The 17,082-nt window shown below is 39.5% G+C and overlaps 2 protein-coding genes across 14 annotated transcripts in view; both read left to right on the top strand.

Moving 5' to 3' along the window:
* agrn (agrin) overlaps positions 1 to 9,758 on the top strand; it is a 285,753-nt gene extending 275,995 nt beyond the window's left edge. For all 11 annotated transcript variants that reach the window (XM_065961336.1, XM_065961337.1, XM_065961338.1 and 8 more), the window contains 3 exons: positions 895 to 1,119; positions 2,969 to 3,072; positions 6,820 to 9,758. In XM_065961336.1, coding sequence (XP_065817408.1) covers positions 895 to 1,119; positions 2,969 to 3,072; positions 6,820 to 6,980 — 490 coding nt within the window. In that variant the 3' untranslated portion in view covers positions 6,981 to 9,758. The remainder of the gene's footprint in view (positions 1 to 894; positions 1,120 to 2,968; positions 3,073 to 6,819) is intronic.
* Positions 9,759 to 16,221: 6,463 nt separating this feature from the next.
* ptpn11b (protein tyrosine phosphatase non-receptor type 11b) overlaps positions 16,222 to 17,082 on the top strand; it is a 42,836-nt gene continuing 41,975 nt past the window's right edge. For all 3 annotated transcript variants that reach the window (XR_002278029.3, XM_020635955.3, XM_020635953.3), the window contains exon 1: positions 16,222 to 16,338. Coding sequence is in view for 2 of the 3 variants with exons in the window: in XM_020635955.3 (XP_020491611.1) it covers positions 16,325 to 16,338 (14 nt within the window). In the remaining variant the exon portion in view is untranslated. The remainder of the gene's footprint in view (positions 16,339 to 17,082) is intronic.

Raw genomic sequence — 17,082 nt, 5'->3', positions numbered from 1 at the left:
CTGCTTGCTGTGCTGCTTTCTTTGTCTTGTTGTCTTGTCTTGTCTAATCTTTGTCTTCAGTTCTGTGCTGCTCTCAGTCTTTTCATTTTATCCACTTGTCATTGGTTCTTTGTTGTGTGTGTCCTCACCTTGTCCTTGTCTTTGTGTTGAAATACCCGCTGAAGAAACAGACCCATGTCTAAATGTAGCAGATGTGCAGACAATTGCACGGATGCTGATTGATGACGTGCACACACACACACACAAACACACAAACACACAAACACGCAGGTATGATTCTGTGGATGTCTGATAAACCTGTGCTGGACATGAGGAACAGAGGAGATTTGTAAGTGTTTGTTTGAATGCAGGATTGGATGTGTGATGGTGTCTGTGTGTGTGAAAATACAGTAGACTGTGTGACAGTGACTTACTGTGTCTCTTAAGGGAAGGTGCCTAGTCCCTGCTTCCAAATCACCCCCGCAGCTGTAGCAGCCAAGAGACTCAAGATCAAACAGCTGCTTAAACTACACAACACTCACACTTACATACACACATCCACACACAGAAACACAGGAAGTACTGAGCAGCATCGCAGTTCAGGCTCAGAGGGATTTTGGAACGCTAATAGCAAAACAGCCCCCTGCTATTCCTAAACTCAGCCTGCATCCTTAAAAATCACTGTAATGCTTTCTGACTACATGTGCTTGCACACAGAACCATATGTCACACTGGAATCATGGGCAATTTACCCTCGAGCCAGCATCTCGATTTGCACATTTCACATCTGCAACTTCAATTGTCACACACAAACACACACACACCAACTGATCAACGTGGGCGACATCAAGAATTGGATCGCATTGTGAGAAATTAGACCAAAATGTAATTGGTGTTTTTTTTCTGTTCTCGTAGTGAGAAAGCTCTGCTGGTGAACAAGTTCGAGCTGAGCATTCGCACAGAGGCAACACAGGGTCTGGTGCTGTGGAGCGGGAAGGGCGTGGAGCGATCCGACTACATCGCCCTGGCCATCGTGGACGGACGCGTTCAGATGACGTACGACTTGGGCTCCAAGCCCGTGGTGCTGCGCTCCTCGGTGCGCGTCAACACCAACCGCTGGATACGCATCAAGGCCAGCAGGTAAAATGGGCTGATGTTGACACTTAAACCCGGATTAGACTTAATCCATATTGTATTTGTGTTGCTGCAAACGTGTGTGATCTCTTCCATGACACCTCTGCTACACGGTGATGTGGTGCATTGAGATGACTTCGATTAGTTTCAGATTAAGGTTACTTTCATGCCTCGTGATGCACGAGTGTGAAGCGCTGCACATCAAATGGCTTAAGCAAATTAATGTAATAATGTACAAAAATGAAGAATGTGTTGCAACATCCCAACAAATTTGAGACATTAAAGGAAAAAAAAACCTGGCAATAAAATGACATACATGGATGGATTAACCCTCCGCTGACTGTACACTGTGTACAGTAGGCACCTTCATTTATAAAGCAAGCACACAAAACTCAGGCAAGTCAAAGTTTGTTATGAAGAAGAAAAAAACACCGTGACAACATTTAAAAACATGATTAAAACAGAAAACAGAATATAGCAATAAGTAGGATGAAAAGCAGTGATAGTCATTGTGCAGTATTCTCATAGTGGTTTAAGGTTTGCTGTTTGGTAATTTGAGTCAACACAGATTAATTAAGGAATATGCAAATGGAGGCACAGAGTCTTTCTTTTATCATGTTAGTTGACTCTGTGCTTAAGTGGTGTATGTTCCCATCATCTAAATCTAATATATTACAATAACTCAGATGCCTCTTGATAAGTCCTTGTGTGTGCCAACTTGTGTTTTTTCCTCGATTGGTAATTCAGTTTTGTAAATCTAGATACTTGTACACATGTGTCCATAATATATTCACACATCAGTCACCCATTAATCGGACACATTAAACAGGGATTAGTTCAGAGCATGAATAATAATCCCAGATATAAGAGAAAGAAACAAGGCACATAATACTTTTTGCCACACAGTGATGTCACTTTAATGGATCCCTTCATTAGAAACAAATTAACTGGCTGAACTTTAGAAATGACCCACTTAACACCTTCCACGTGATATCTGCTTTATTGCTTTCATCATGGCTGTGAATGGAAGCAGGGGGGGATAATTAGATTTGTTTCATCATGTAAGGCAAGAATAATCGATCCTCGAAAAAAGCCTTCTGCATCCATTTCAAACAAGGATTTGGCCAAATCTCATCCTGGGGCTTAGAGAGGAGACCGCATGCATTGCTGGAAGATACGGCTGACAGAAGTTACATAACTATCTGTGTTTGCCTTTAATGACACTCCCTCTGTTGGGAACCATCTGTATAGCTTCAAATTAGCCCCATCGTCACAACTCTTAAGTGTATGCTAATGCAGAGCCACCACAAATAAATGGTGCTCTCATGGCATCTGTTAGCTTGCAGACAGGCACATTAACAACACTGCTTGGCAAAGGCGGTTATGTGCATGCTCAGTGTAGTGGCAGAGGAGCAATGCCTCAGATGAAGTGAAATTACGATTTACAGAACATCTCCAAGATTCTGGACCTGAAACTCAGTTTCTCTCAAAACTTTTTGTATCCGCAAAATATTCCTCAAGTAAAACAAATATTTCTAATTGATGGCTAAAGAGGAGTCTGTCCACGCTTTTTCCTCCTTATCATCATTAATGAATAAATGACAATCCAATGAAGCAAAATGCATGCTACATTAAAGCTAGTTTATGTGACAGTCTTTTATTCTTGCTTAAAAAAGTTGATACAGTCAAACCAATACTCAGAATCTTGCAGAATTGTATTGTTTTTAAAGTACAGTGATAATAACAAATTGTTTGGCCGGTGGGGTTTCCCATCCCCTGATCCAGTTTGACTTCCATTCATCACACTGACTTCAATCCATAACTTTCCCTTCTTCTTCTTCCTTCTCCTCCTCAGAGCACTCAGAGACGGCTCTCTACAGGTCGGCAACGAGGCGGCGGTAACAGGGTCATCACCTTTGGCAGCTACACAGCTGGACACAGACGGAGCGCTCTGGTTGGGTACGTGTCCAAACATTAACATTCATTCAAAACATTGACTGTATGAAAAAAAAAAAAGTGGATGTAGCCACTGAGACGTTATCCATTGAAGCGTCTAGTGCAACCCCTTCAACCTTGATATTTTAACCAAAAGTCATCACAGTTGGAAACAGTTGGAGACTCATCATCGCAGCTTCGTCCTGGTGATTTTTCATTTACAGGCAGCAACATTTAAAATGTAACCATTATTATAAAGAGAAAGATTATATTGTACTGAAGGACACTTTTAAACTCAGTTGGAACATTTTTAAATGTAATACATTTACTGAGAAGTGGGCTCATGTCCCGTCTGGTTGCATACAATCCAAACCAGATCAGTTGCTTTTCTTTTTTTAAACAGATCTAAAGCCCTTCCATCTTCGCTTCACTTTTGAGACCAAATGCTTCGTCCACTTCTTATATACAGTCCATAATTCTGACTGGGAAATGTGTCTATGAGTGCTATACATCATGTCAGGTCTAAACTTGTACAGTAATTCTGTAGTACTTTTTCATTCAGCCACTGGTAGAAGGCTTCCAAAAATGAGGAATGGACTCATTGGCGTTGCAGAGGATAAGCAAAGTCTCTGGCAGGGGGAAAAAAAATGCAGTTTGGGCAAAAAAAAAAAAAACATCCAAGCCCATTCAGGTATTGAGTTGAGAAATGAAAGGCTATCTGACGTATTCAAAAGTTGCCTGCTCTTCTGAATTGAAAACATCTAAAGTTGGCCCGTTATCTGCCTCCAGTTCAATTTGGTCTGAGCTCGACTCTGAGGAATCACTTTTTAGAGAACACACAGGATCGAACATCCCGGGGAAATAACATCGAAGACAGGCAGCAAATGCAGTCGGACTCTTTCAAAATGCAGAGCGTGAGGCAGGGAAGAGGGTTTGGAGAGGAGAGGTAGTGTTGTGAGTGACATTTAAAAGACAGGCTGCATGCAGAGGGGCCGTCCGTGTACTCAGGGAACACGTATACAAACACACACACAGGGAGGCAGTGCTTTGGAACAGGTGCTGAGCAGGGCCTGCAGCGAGAATACTTAATCCTCACACAGCCCTCCCATCGAGAGCCCCTCTCCTTTTAAAATCCCCTTTTCACAGTTCATCATTAATTCATCTGTAACTCGCATGAAATTAGCCCTGTCGATCCCCGATTCGGAGGCACGCAATCCGATTAAAGGGGGCAGGGACAGGGGATGTAAGGAGCTCGACGGGGATATGAACCCTCAGCTCCGAAGATTAGAGAAGAGGAAACGGGGAAGAGGAGCAGAGAAGGGGAATGTGGGTCTAAAGAGGGGAGTTTTTTTTTAGCAACGTAAAAGGAGAAAGACAGGACGCAGACAGAATGTGACAGATTAAAGAAAGGGAGAAAGAAGAGACAGCAGCGATGGCAGGAAGGTAAAACATCAAACGGCTAGGGTCAACCTCTTTCCCAGTAAGAACACATCTCATAAAATTCTGAATAAAGACGTTTCATGCTGATTTTATTGAAAGCGACACTAATGACTACTACTGGGTGTGCTGGCTCAAAAGAGTAACTCAAAACACCATCAAAAGGAAAAAAGGAGCCAGCAGTACACCCGGCAATTAGGTCATCAAGTCTCCACCAAAAGATGTTATGAGACGTGGTTAAAAATTAAAAAAATCATTTGAAATAATAAGTGAAAACGAAATGGAAAGTACAAGGGGCTGAAACATTTGCTTTGAAGTAGAAATCCATGAAAATTTCATATTGAGGAACGTCTGTTTTTAAACTTTCTGTGACTGATGGATGAAAGACTTCAGTGAGGTCCAGTTCACAAGTGTCTTAAGGGTCATTCTCTGAGAAACAAAAGTATTTAGACTCCTTTTAACAGTCTTAATGTGTGCATATTTAGTATTTAGTTTATTAAGTATTTAACAGCATCTCTGCTGAGAAACTCTTGGAACTTGTCAACAGTTTTTTTAAAGGGACTACTTCTAGAAGAGAAACTAGATTCAGATTGGATTAATTCAGAGTTTTTTGACATGTGGACCATCGATTCCAAGGAAAAAGAAATCGGAAAAACAGGAAATATTTGGTTTAATAATAAATGAAGGAAGTTTTGGGCTGTCAGTGAGTCAATAAGTGCATCACATTAAGAACAGTCAAAGTAGTGAAAACTCTCCTCGATGGACGGATCATATTTAAGGAGGTCAAAGCTCCTCGATGAGTGCTCGGATTAAAACATGATGAGGATATTAGGTAATCAGGATTTAATACCCTCACACCTTGTATTTGTCGCCCGTGTCGAGCCCTTTATGTCAAAGCATGTCACATTTGAAGAGCAGTCTCTTCATCTACCTTAACTTTGTGTGGCTGGCGTGCAGTCTTTCTGTCTGCAGCGCTTTGATCGTGCTGGTTTTGACAAATAGAGCGTTGATCTGTCATGTCACTCGACTGGTGTCATCAAGCGGAACAGAAAAATCAAAGACAAAGCCTGACAAGACAAGCATCCGCTTAAGTACTGGAAATACATTCTCCTACCAAAATGTTTCCGGTACATCCCTTTTGATGGCATTAGGTCTAAATTGTAATGAAAGGCTTCATCCGGGTGTTTGATCTCTAGGGCACACGCAGCTCTTGTGTAATGTCTTCTGGTGAACTGAAGGAGTAGAGAAAAATATCCAGTGATGATGTCATTGGGGGATATCTTGGCTGGGGATTCATATTAGATAATCCTAACAGAAAGCCTTCATGTCAGATAAGGCTGACTGTGGAGCATAGACCATTGTTTGGCCATCTTTGAGCATCTTGTCTCCTAGTTTAAGATTTGTGTCTTCTTGTGTCATAATTACTGATCGTTCCTTTATTTGGCTGTTCTTGCAAATTAGCATGTTACACACCATCAGAGAAGAGAAAAAGAGGGGATTAAAGTAGCTGGACCACTCATCTTTTATTCTTGAACAAGAAAAACATCCTTTAAAACCTTTTTATTAGACATTCTTAATAAGAAGCATCCAATTTAGTAGCTCTCTGAGGGTTGTGCAGTAGTCCTATTTCTCTTGTTTCCTTATTTTATAGCGCCTCCAGCTACATGCTAATTTTGGAGTGTTATTTCCCGTCACTCAGGTGCAGAATAAATGTGTAAGCTGGATGTTGGCTTGGGTCTTTGTGCAACTGCAACTTCTTAACTAAGTCTGAGGCGTTAGTCAAAGCATCAAGAGGAGTTTTTCTTGGCTAGCCCTCCAATGTCATGTTGGTTTCTTTTTGGGCTATACAGGCTAATGTTGTCTGCTGTATTATGAGGGATGTAGGAACTCAAGTTTTGGGTTTAAAAATAGAAAAACATGCATTAAATGGAGACATTTCAGCGCCCCCCTGTGGACAAAGGGGGCACCATTTTTATCTCTTTGCAGATTTTGTCCTGTTCATGTGTAAAAAAGACATCAGGCTTTCTTTTAAAAGATAAATGTATCGCTAACTGTGATTCTTTGCTGTGGAGAGTATAAAGAAAGGCTGTTTCTGCAGCTGTTCATCACTTTGTCTGACACCTTCCCTGCAGCAGGGGGTTTGGACATTAAAATAACTGTGTAGAAAAAGTCAATCTTTATGCTGATGGTCATGTTTGTCTTTGTAGGTCTTAAAAAGACATAGATATTAATTTCAGTCTGTTTCATAGCTAGCTTAAAACTCCTCACAGGAGCTTTAATGTGAGCGTAAGAGTGTAAATGACTCATCGTGTTCTCTCTCGTTGTCTCCTTCAGGTGGTCTGGAGGAGCTGGCAGTGACTCGTCGGTTGCCCAAGGCCTACAGCACCGGCTTCATTGGCTGCATCAAGGACGTGATGGTGGACGGCTTGGATCTCCACCTGGTGGAGGACGCCTTAAACAGCCCCCAAATACTACAATGTTCTGCCGCCAAATAACCGGGCAGAGACGAAATATATAGAAAAAATCGTTTAAAAAAGAAAAAACCTCCCCACCCGCTCCCTCCATAGCACCCATGTCTCCTGCTGTAATTATTTTCTATTTTTGTATACTTTTCATCGCTTTTTATATGGAAAGAAAATTAATATGTCATTTTTGTTTATATATATTTTGGGTTTTTTTTCTTCTGCACCTCCATTCACAGAACATGTTTTTCTTTTTCTTTACTGCTCCGGCCCCTTCATCTTTTTTTTTTTATCTGCGCAGGCATCTCTGTGAAAAAGAGAGATTTTATTCTGGCCACTTTTGTTGTTTTAGAACAAATGCCAACTTTAAAAAAAAAAAAAGAAAAAAAAAGAAAAAGCCTGCTCCTTTTTTTTCTCGCTCATTACTTGAACACTGGTGGACGTCGCAGATGATCTCTGGTGACTGCCTTGTCTTGGTGCCATATCTATCGTCCACATTCCCCAAGCATGGCCTATACATCCATGAATATATAGACATACATTCCCCTGAGAGAGCCGGACTCGGTGTAGTCTGGTGTGTGCAGGTCTTTGATGCTGCAGCCAGCTGGTGTCTCCAGTCAAAAGAAAAAAAACTCTGTATTCATCCTCTGTAGCCCTCTGTATTTTCCTAATGGGACTTTTCTGATATCAGTCAAGCTGCTACAGTGAGAAAGTACACATTCATAACCACTCGATCAACCCCCATCTCACAGCACCCCAAAAAAAAAAGTCAAGACTCTCCTCTCAATCTGAATCCCATCAGAGCCTTTAGTTTTGAAATATGACTCACTAACACTGCAAGCTGACACGATGGAGACGGAGAGAGCGCTGCATTCCTCGATGACTCGCATATCATTAGTCATAAGTCAAGACATGAATCATAGACATGAATAAATGTTATAAATATAGAGTATATAAATAATACCTGAGACTGTGAATATGTACGATGGGTTCTCTTTGGAGAATTGTGCTTCTCATGTACTATTGTGCGTTCTGTTTTACAATCAGCAGATGAACTAATGATGACCACTATAAATGCATGCACTTCTGCAGTGTTGGTTTGAATCTGGTTTTTATTTGTTTGTTTTTATATTCACTTTTTGTTTCTTTCTTATCCGGGGGAAATGTCACAGTTTGGGGGTTTGCTTGTTTTTCTGCAATGACTTTGAAAAAGGTTCCCTTTCTTCTCTTATTTCCACTGATGTGATTTCACAAACTACAAAGTTATGTTTTCTGTTTGCTCATTCCCTGTATCTACTTATGACGTTTTTGTTTATTTTTGTTTTGGGAGCAGTTAGTTTTGCGGGACTTTGAATGGTGCATCCGGGGAAGAGTTGTTACCATATTTGACCTTAAGGAGGTGCTGAAAGCAAAGACTGAAGAAAAGGACAGACAGAAAAGGATGCACTGAGGAGAACTACTCTTGGGAACATCCTATCAGACAACAGTGGACACAAACACACACAAAACAAAAAAGCTTCAAAAAAACTCTGCCTGAGACTTCGTTTCTTTTCTTTATTTGACCTCGGAGCATTCCTGGAGGAGTCTTTATTCGGCTGTTTCTGAGAGAGAGACTGTGATGTTGTTGTGACCTTCTGAAGCCATAGCAGCTGCAAAAATGGGAAAAAAAGACGCATAATCCTACAGTACTTGCAAATTAACATAGCAACGCATGGGTTTGTATTACTAGTGCAAATTCTGTAACTTTCAGTGAACAGATGCAACGTGGAGTCGTTGCTGCTGGACCACAAAAAGCTTCAGCGACTGACTAAAAGACTCTTGTTTTGATATGAGAAACTTGGCAATATCTTAAGACAAAATCATGCTTGTTCGTGGTCGAGTATCAAATGGTCTCGTACTTTTTTTTTTCTTTTCTATCTTTAAGTTGTTAATTATGTTTTCCTTCTTCAATCATCAGACAACCTGTTTTTGTACAGCCCTGCAATTTTTAAGTGTAAATTTAGCAAATGTGTGATCTGTGGAGGTTTATGTTTTTAGTAATATACACTGGAACCGTGTCCGACGTGTCTGTTTGCCCACACGATGATATACTCATGTACATGGGGGAGGGACTGTGTGGGATGAAGCTCTGAGTGTCCACACCACACCGAGCAACACTTCTCTGGTGTCCCAGTACACGTTTCAATTCCACTACTTACTCTCTTATTAACCTCAGAATGGTCTTATCTACCACACTGTTCTTTCTTCAATTGGAGCATTCAGGTGGTAACACTTAATAAAGGAGAGTTTCCTGTGTATTTGTGAGGACTTTAGACCAATAAGGACAGTTGCAGTCTGGTCTGGTTTGAGTGGAAACTTTGAATTGCCTTAAAAACTCATCACCTGGACTCTTAGCAGGTGACAAAGACATCATCCATATAACTGTTTCCTTACTTTAGCCAGTGTATTAGCCTCATCCCCATAATGTAAAAATGAGTAATGCATAATAACAATGATAATTATATTAGTAATAATGCACACATACACACATTTAAAAAAAAATCCCAGGGGGGGCCTCTGCAAATAACCCCCCCAGGCTTTTGACAAAAACCTATTTACTGTTTTATGACTCTATTTTCTGTTCCTTATTTATGTCTCCATGTGGGTTACCCTCCATGTCTGGCCTCTGTAAACTACTGTCTGACTGCGGAAAAATGAACCCTCCTCAAACGGCAGTGCACCGAGTATGAGTGGCATGACCTGAGCATTACTAACTTTATGACCTTTGTCTTGTGTTCCTACCACCATGAAATAAAATGTCAACCAAACGGAGACGTTCTTGTCGGACTTCTGATTTTGTGTCATCTGGAGTTGATTTTTTTTTTAGCGACTCTTTAAAAAGAGTACGCTGCTGTTATTGTCTTCGTTCAGCATTGTCAAAAAACGAACAATGTGTGAATCTATCTCAATAGTTTCTCTACATTGTCATCGGTTTCTTTCTCAACCCAAAGTCCTGGATCATTCCTACTGAAGTTCTACATCTTCATAAAACAAATCACAAACGTTTTTTTTGTGCTTCTGCTGGGTATTGTAGTTTTCACGATGAAGAGCTCTCTTTTGTGAGACTATTTTCACCTGTGAATTACAGGATCATTCCTGGCACATGGATGGTATTTGAAGTTACTGTTGAAAATAATCTGCACTCATTGGAAATGTACGTTTGAAAAAATCTTCACGTTAGGTCACTTGCTCGCTTTTTTCAAGCGCTTTAAACAACAAGCTGCAGAAACCTGAAAATAAAATACATGATAAAAAAAAGCCCTTTAGACCTTTACATGTAAGTGTGAGGACAGTTAGTAAACCTAGACTTCATCCTTTTTTTAAACTATATCCATCTTAATGAAGCAACTTCACACCTGGTGCATTTTTTGAGCTCTTTGATTTGTTTTTAGTAGTTTATAGACATAAAATGAGCTCCCTAGCACAGTGGAAAAATCTACACCAGGCTTTAGATACACAGGCAATCAGTTCGGTCAGTTAGTTGTTGGTTTGCAGTTCATGGGATTTGTTAACAGTAAGAAAATTGTCCAACAGTAAAGCACATTTCTGACACATTTTTTACACCTGATGTTGCATGAAATGATGGAGATTCTCGAGCAGAATAGAAGTTTTCTTTTTAAAGACACCTTTTCCTGGAGCTGTATCCCCTTCTCTTGGTCTTCATTAGTGTGTAATGTTTTTTTTCAGTTGGGATGGAGATGTCCTGGTCGTCATCACATTACCAGAGTCGTGCTTTATGACTTGCTCCCTTGTTCAATGACAAAGTTTTATCACTGAACGCTCCTGTGAGGAGTTTTTATCTGGTTATAAAACAGACTGAAATTAATATTGATGCTTCTTTATGACCTACAAAAGCGAAAAAAAGACCATCAGCATAAAGATTGATTATTTCTATATAGTTATTTTTAATAGCAGAAACCCCAGTTGCTTGGTAGGTGTCAGATGAAGTGAGTCATTGCACTCTGCAGAAACAGCCTTTATTATAAATCTCCACTGCACAGATTCTCAATGAGTGAAATATATGACAGCTAAAAGACAGCAGGATGGTTACACATTTACAGGACAACAATAAGCAAAGGAATGAAAAGTGCTGCTTTAAGCTAACAGTGCTTGATGGTAAACGGACTTGACAGTATTACTCTACTGTACTACTCAAAGTGCTTTTATACCGCAGGTCACACTATTTTGCAAAGTGACCATCAGAAGTAACTAATCCCATTCATACACATTCACACACCGCTGACGAAGCAGTGGGAGCAACTTGGGGTTAAGTGTCATGCCCAAGGACACATCAGATATGTGGCTGAAGGAGCTGGGGAGTGAACCCCCCGACCTTCTGGTTGAGGAACAACCGACTCTACCAACTGAGCCACAGCCGCCACCCCTGATGAAGGTGTGGTTAAAACCTCCTTAAAAGCTGGTCAGCTGTACTTGTGTCAGGTATCTTTTGTCAAGCAGGCAGAGTTTTATTTTAACAAGTTATAACTTTTGGACCATTTTTGCCTTTAGTAGATGGGACAGCTAAAGAGAGACAGGAAATGTTGGGAGTGGGGGAAGACATGTGGCAACCCACGGTGCCTCTGATGAGGACTATAATGGCCTCTGTACAAGGGGTGCACGACATAACCACGAGGCGCCCCAAGCAGGCAGAGTTTCTTGAAACTTTTTCCGGCTCCCTGAAATAATAAGTATTATTATCAATAAGGAATGAGACAGTTGATACATGTTTAAAATTGTAATATAAAATATGGTGGAGAAGCCCAAGTCTCCGATGAATTCACTGTCAGTCTTTTAATCATTTTTAGATTCCAGACACCTTCACGTTCAAGTAATTATAAGTTTAGACTTCAATCTGTGTTGTGCCTTAATGAGCGTTCTCTGCTCACATCTTTGATTGAAATGTCCAAGATAAACAGTGTTTCTACAAATCAAAAGCAATTGACGCCAGCGCACTCATGAACATATCAATAAACAGCAACATTGATATTTACCTCTTATCATTCAAATCACCTATAGCAATTTCTGGTACTTCAGCACTAATTAAAAGCCTGGAATTCAAGTATATAAAAAAAAAACTGCAACAGCTCTGCACAGATTCATACATCATTCAGCACATCCCAGATCCGTGCAGAGCGCTTTTCATTAAGACTGAGATTTAATGAGTTTGATTTATTCCTCGCTAATGACGGTGAAGGACATTGCATGTTTGTGTTGTGTTAATTAAAATGGTGCTGATGAAATAGTTTTGCTCAGAGAGGGATCCTTCTGGGGAACGATCGTTTTCAAGTTAATAAGAGTAAGTAGTTTGATTAAAGGGCTTTCCAGGAAATAAAATCACTAAACTAAATGCAATATCCAAACATGGAACCAGATCGTGAAATCGAGAATCTCTGCTTGGCTGGCACCCAGGGGAGACGGCTCATGGTGAAATATGCCTTTGAGAGGACACAGGATTGAAACAGAAAGCCCTCATTTTGATTCATGTCTTCAGCAACCCAAAGCTGTAGCTCAGAGGCATTTTGAGATGTGTTTTTGTATCACATGTTGGAGACTGAGGTTTGTTTAAAAGGTCAAAGTGGAATACATGAATTATGCAACAAACCCTCTGGATGAAATTTCATCAGATCTTCAAACCTGAGCCAAATATGAGCCCTGAACCAAAAGAGTCCACAGCATCACCTGTTATGAAAGAAACTGTTCTTAGAAAATCACTGCTTGAGTTTCTAGGAATATTTTCTAAAAATGTCATCTAGTTTCATCACTTAAAAATAAAAGACCTCCCTCCTACCAAGCTACATTACACCCCTTTGGTGAGATAAAGTTCCCCTCTCACAGCGTTTTATGTCCACATGGTAATAAAAGTGCTTTCTTTGTGACAAGGCTCCAGCTGTCCAGCTGCATCTCGCAGTATAAGTCCTCTTTGTTTCCTCTTCCAGACTTTTTTTCAGTCTCTGGACAGACAGATTTAAAAGTCTGGAGGCAAAAGGGGGCAAAGGTCACAAGCCCATAGAAGCAGCCACCTCGGGGTAGATGGGACATCCTGGTTTGCAGTCCCCTGGGTGGGAAACTCTGCTTTGTGCTCTTGAGTCTTTTTGTCCCTCCTAGACTCAACAGGACATGAGTCTGCATGTTGATTATAAGTGAATGCTTCAGTGCAGGAACCTCGTCATACCTTTCCATTACTTACTTTGTCCTGAGTGAACACATCCTTCAACCAACTCCACCATTATGTTTTAGAGGATTTTAATGTTCTTCAAGGCCTCATTATGCCAATAGGGCTTCTTTCAGTTTCACTATGTTTGTGCTGTAGTGCGGTGTTTTCAAATTGATGTATTTTTAATCTGCTTTTCCACTCTTCAAAAATAATGTCCCCCAGTTATCTCCTAAAATGCATGCTTCAAGGTGCAGCACAAAAATGTCCCAAGATTTCCAAGGACGTTAAAATCAGCCAATAAAAGTTAATGACTTTGTTTTGAGTCTTATGAATTTCAGCTCTTAATGTGCACGTTGTCGTGGTCATACTCCAATTACAACTTAGCTGTGTCTTACACTCTTTATCAAAGTTTGAAATGTAACTGTATCTGTCTGCTCACCTATACACACATGTTTCCCGATTGGCTACTTTGTGGTTTGAAAATTTTTGTTTCCACAATATCATATGTTGATGCATTGCATTGTCTCATCAGATGAATATCCAACCGCTCCAGAACTCCAGCTCAAAAGGTTCCCAAGATTTCCAAAGAATCATATAATCCTCCAATAATGATCATGACCTAGTTTTCAGACTTGTTTCCATTATGTTTGGTATCAAGCACTAAATTTGCACTTTGCTATATTCAAATTCCTATTTCAATTCAGCTATTTCTCACACTCAAATCTAAAATTTTAATGTATTTGTCGGCTCTTCTATATATGCAATTTCCCCCTATTGGATTCATTATGATGTTCAAATCAAATGTAAAAATGTGCACTGAATTTATAAAAGGAAAATTATTTTCTTCTGATTTTTTATTAAGAGGCAGTTTAGTCTTTTTTTTTAAGAGAATAATCCACTTAAGCTGTCAGTACACGCCAACAATAATTTCCCTCAGTTACCTCTTAAAGTGTGCACTACTGGGTGCAGCACAAAATTTCCCAAGGTGTTCAAGGAACCATAAAATCCCCTTATAATGATAATTACTTTACTTTATAGACTTGTATCAATTAAACTTGATATGAAGCACCAAATGTGTACTTACTAGCCGGATTCAAATTCAGCTGTTACTTAAACCTTTCTTAAAATTTAGGAAAATTTAAAAAGAAAATCTACTCCTTGAGGCATGTGTTTCTTGAAGGCAAATCAAAATGCACTTAAACTGCTTTGCTGCACGTCTTATTAAGAATAATCGCCTCCTGATATCTCCTGCCTGAAGTCGGAGGCTCGGAGGACAAGAATCCCAACGTGTCCCATTCTCTTCAAAAGCGCCCAATAAATGGTAATGACTTTGTTTTTAAGTCCCTCAGTATTGTAACAATCACATTAAGTATGAAACACTTAATGTGCACTTTGTGTTTGTCCAATTCCAATTCAGCCATTTCTCACCCACCTCATCAATTTCCACTAAGTATCGATCAGAGAGTAATGTCCTCCCATTTTGTGACAGGATCATTTTAACTGCCAGGTCCCAACAATAAACCCTATGTTCAAACCCATCTATCCAGCCTGAAGCACGGCACAGCTGGCAGAGAAAATAAAACATCTACTTCAGCAAGAAATCCCACAGAGAGAAGAAACTTCCCCTCCATCGCCTCTGTGTTTGTGTGTAAGCTGCAGCAGTGGGTCAAACAGTGGAAAAGCAAATCTATACATGTGAAGCCTGTGAGCTCACAGACAATTGCATAAGCCCATCCATCCCCCAGTAGATTAACCTCTGCTGATAACCACAGGCGGGTGACGTCAATGCTGCTCTGCCTCCATTACTACTCTGCCCCCCTCCCTCCCAATCAGCAACACCATCCTCTGAGCAGGGAGGCTTTCCCATCAGGAGAGTATTACAGTATAAAAAAATAAAAAAACACTTATCTCTCACAAGACAATAGCAGAGCTTAACATAGCTCAGAAAAAAACTTTGCAGGTTAATTGCATCAAGAGTGAAAAACTATTGCCTTAATGTTTAGCATACTCAATGCACACGTGTACAGCTGTTTCTGATTTTTTATTTTATTTTGTCTAATTTGTTGTTGATGTTGTTTACGGTCCAGTTTCTTTGTTATTGCATTATCAGCATTATCAATTAAATATAAGATTAAGTCAACTCATTAAACTTTTTTAAGCCACATTCAACTGACAAGTTCAGATAAAATGTTTTGAGATATTTTTTACTCAAAATGAGACAAATGCACCCGCTTTAAGTTTTGGCAGTGTAACAGGAAGTAGATTGTCTGTGTCTTTTTCATGAAATGTTTTAGATGAGACCCTGTTTACAAATCTGTCCCGTCCAATAGGAGCTGAGAAATTAACAATCTGTTTATATATATTCTACAAAAGTTATTAACCTGTACAGACACACAAGAGTTACAACAGTATTATTAAGATGCATCAAGTTAGCTACAATAAGTCAAAACAGGACAGGAAAGAAAGCTTGTGCAAAATAACAGTGTAAAATAATCACATTTAACATAACTGTGCTGACATTAAATCCAACAAAGTGCACATTATACTTTTTTATCTGAATAAAATACAAACTCAAGGCAAAAACAGGGCGGCACGAGGTCACACTTAAATATGTTTACTTGGATTTCTTGATGTTACATGCTTTTGATAATGTTCATTAAGCATGAATCTTTGTATGTTGTATAGTGGGTTGTGAGTTGTTGTTCTTGTAGGTTAGTTTTGTGATGTTTATTAGCCTATACATTTTTTTTTTGTTCTCTGGAAATAAATTAACTTTACTATTGGGAAAATAAATTGTAGTTTGGAGTTAGAAATTAGCACAACCTGAGGTTTGTAAAGCTCAATTTGAAGAATGACATTCCTTCAAACAGATATATTAAAAAATAATAATGATTTAAGATGAATATGAATCAGATTATTTGCAGCACACCCAGACAATGTGAATAAGATAATAAATAAATAGTTATTATTGAATATTATATAATTCATGTGTTTTAAAATGTAGCCATCCACCTTACTTCCGCCTGGTCCTAATGCCTTTGTTTTGAAAACCTCGACCGGAAGCCGTGTCAACAGAAATGTGTAGCTGCCTGGACGCGCAGGTTCAACAGATCAGTCTTCACAGCGACTTAGCGGAGGTAAAAGAGAAACGTTTGAGGATCCTTGAACGCTTTCAGAGACTGCTATGACATCTCGCAGGTAGAGTGGATTTAGTTTTGTTTGTTTTGTTTTATAAACTGACATTAAGACACCGTCATAATGAACTGTTTATTTACACGGCGCGTTAACGGACGAGATTCAAACTGAGCACAGAAAACAGACTCAACTTTTCACCTCCAAAGAAAAACTTCAGCCTCACATAATGCATGTTTTCAAAGAAATTACATGTCGTAGTGAGTTTGTCTGGTTAGTTATGTGTTGACAAATTGATAACCGCCTGGTCAGTAATTAAAAAGTGAATCTAACGTCACAGTTTATTTATCGAACAAGCTGCTACTATATAAAATAAAACATAGGTTAAGTTCGTCATGTTATAAAAGGTGGCAGTGTTTGCCCAATTATGATATTATATTGTAGCTAAGTCAGAATATAATATTTTAAATATGAATAGGCTACATCCATACAGGTGCACTGTGGAGTTTTGGAAGAGAAATGTGACATTTAGAGAAATGTACAGATTCTGTGGTTTATGTTTATAACTCAATACTCAAACTGTCCTCAGAGGAACATTTGGTCCTTGTAACTATGTTTGAAGATAAAATGATATATACGAAGGTAAGGAGCCGCAACAGTGAACCCCTCACTCTCCTGGTCGCTTTTTAGCTCCTAACAATGTTTCAGGGACCCATGTTTTTTTTCTTTGAGTAAAGTTTGTGTATTTAGTTCAGAAAATATATCATATAGTTGTACTTCTCCAACATAGGGCACCTTTAAAGTTAGGCT

Source organism: Labrus bergylta, chromosome 12 (genome assembly GCF_963930695.1).
Source record: "Labrus bergylta chromosome 12, fLabBer1.1, whole genome shotgun sequence".
Classification (NCBI taxonomy): Eukaryota; Metazoa; Chordata; class Actinopteri; order Labriformes; family Labridae; genus Labrus; species Labrus bergylta.
This window is presented reverse-complemented; position numbering and strand designations above follow the sequence as displayed.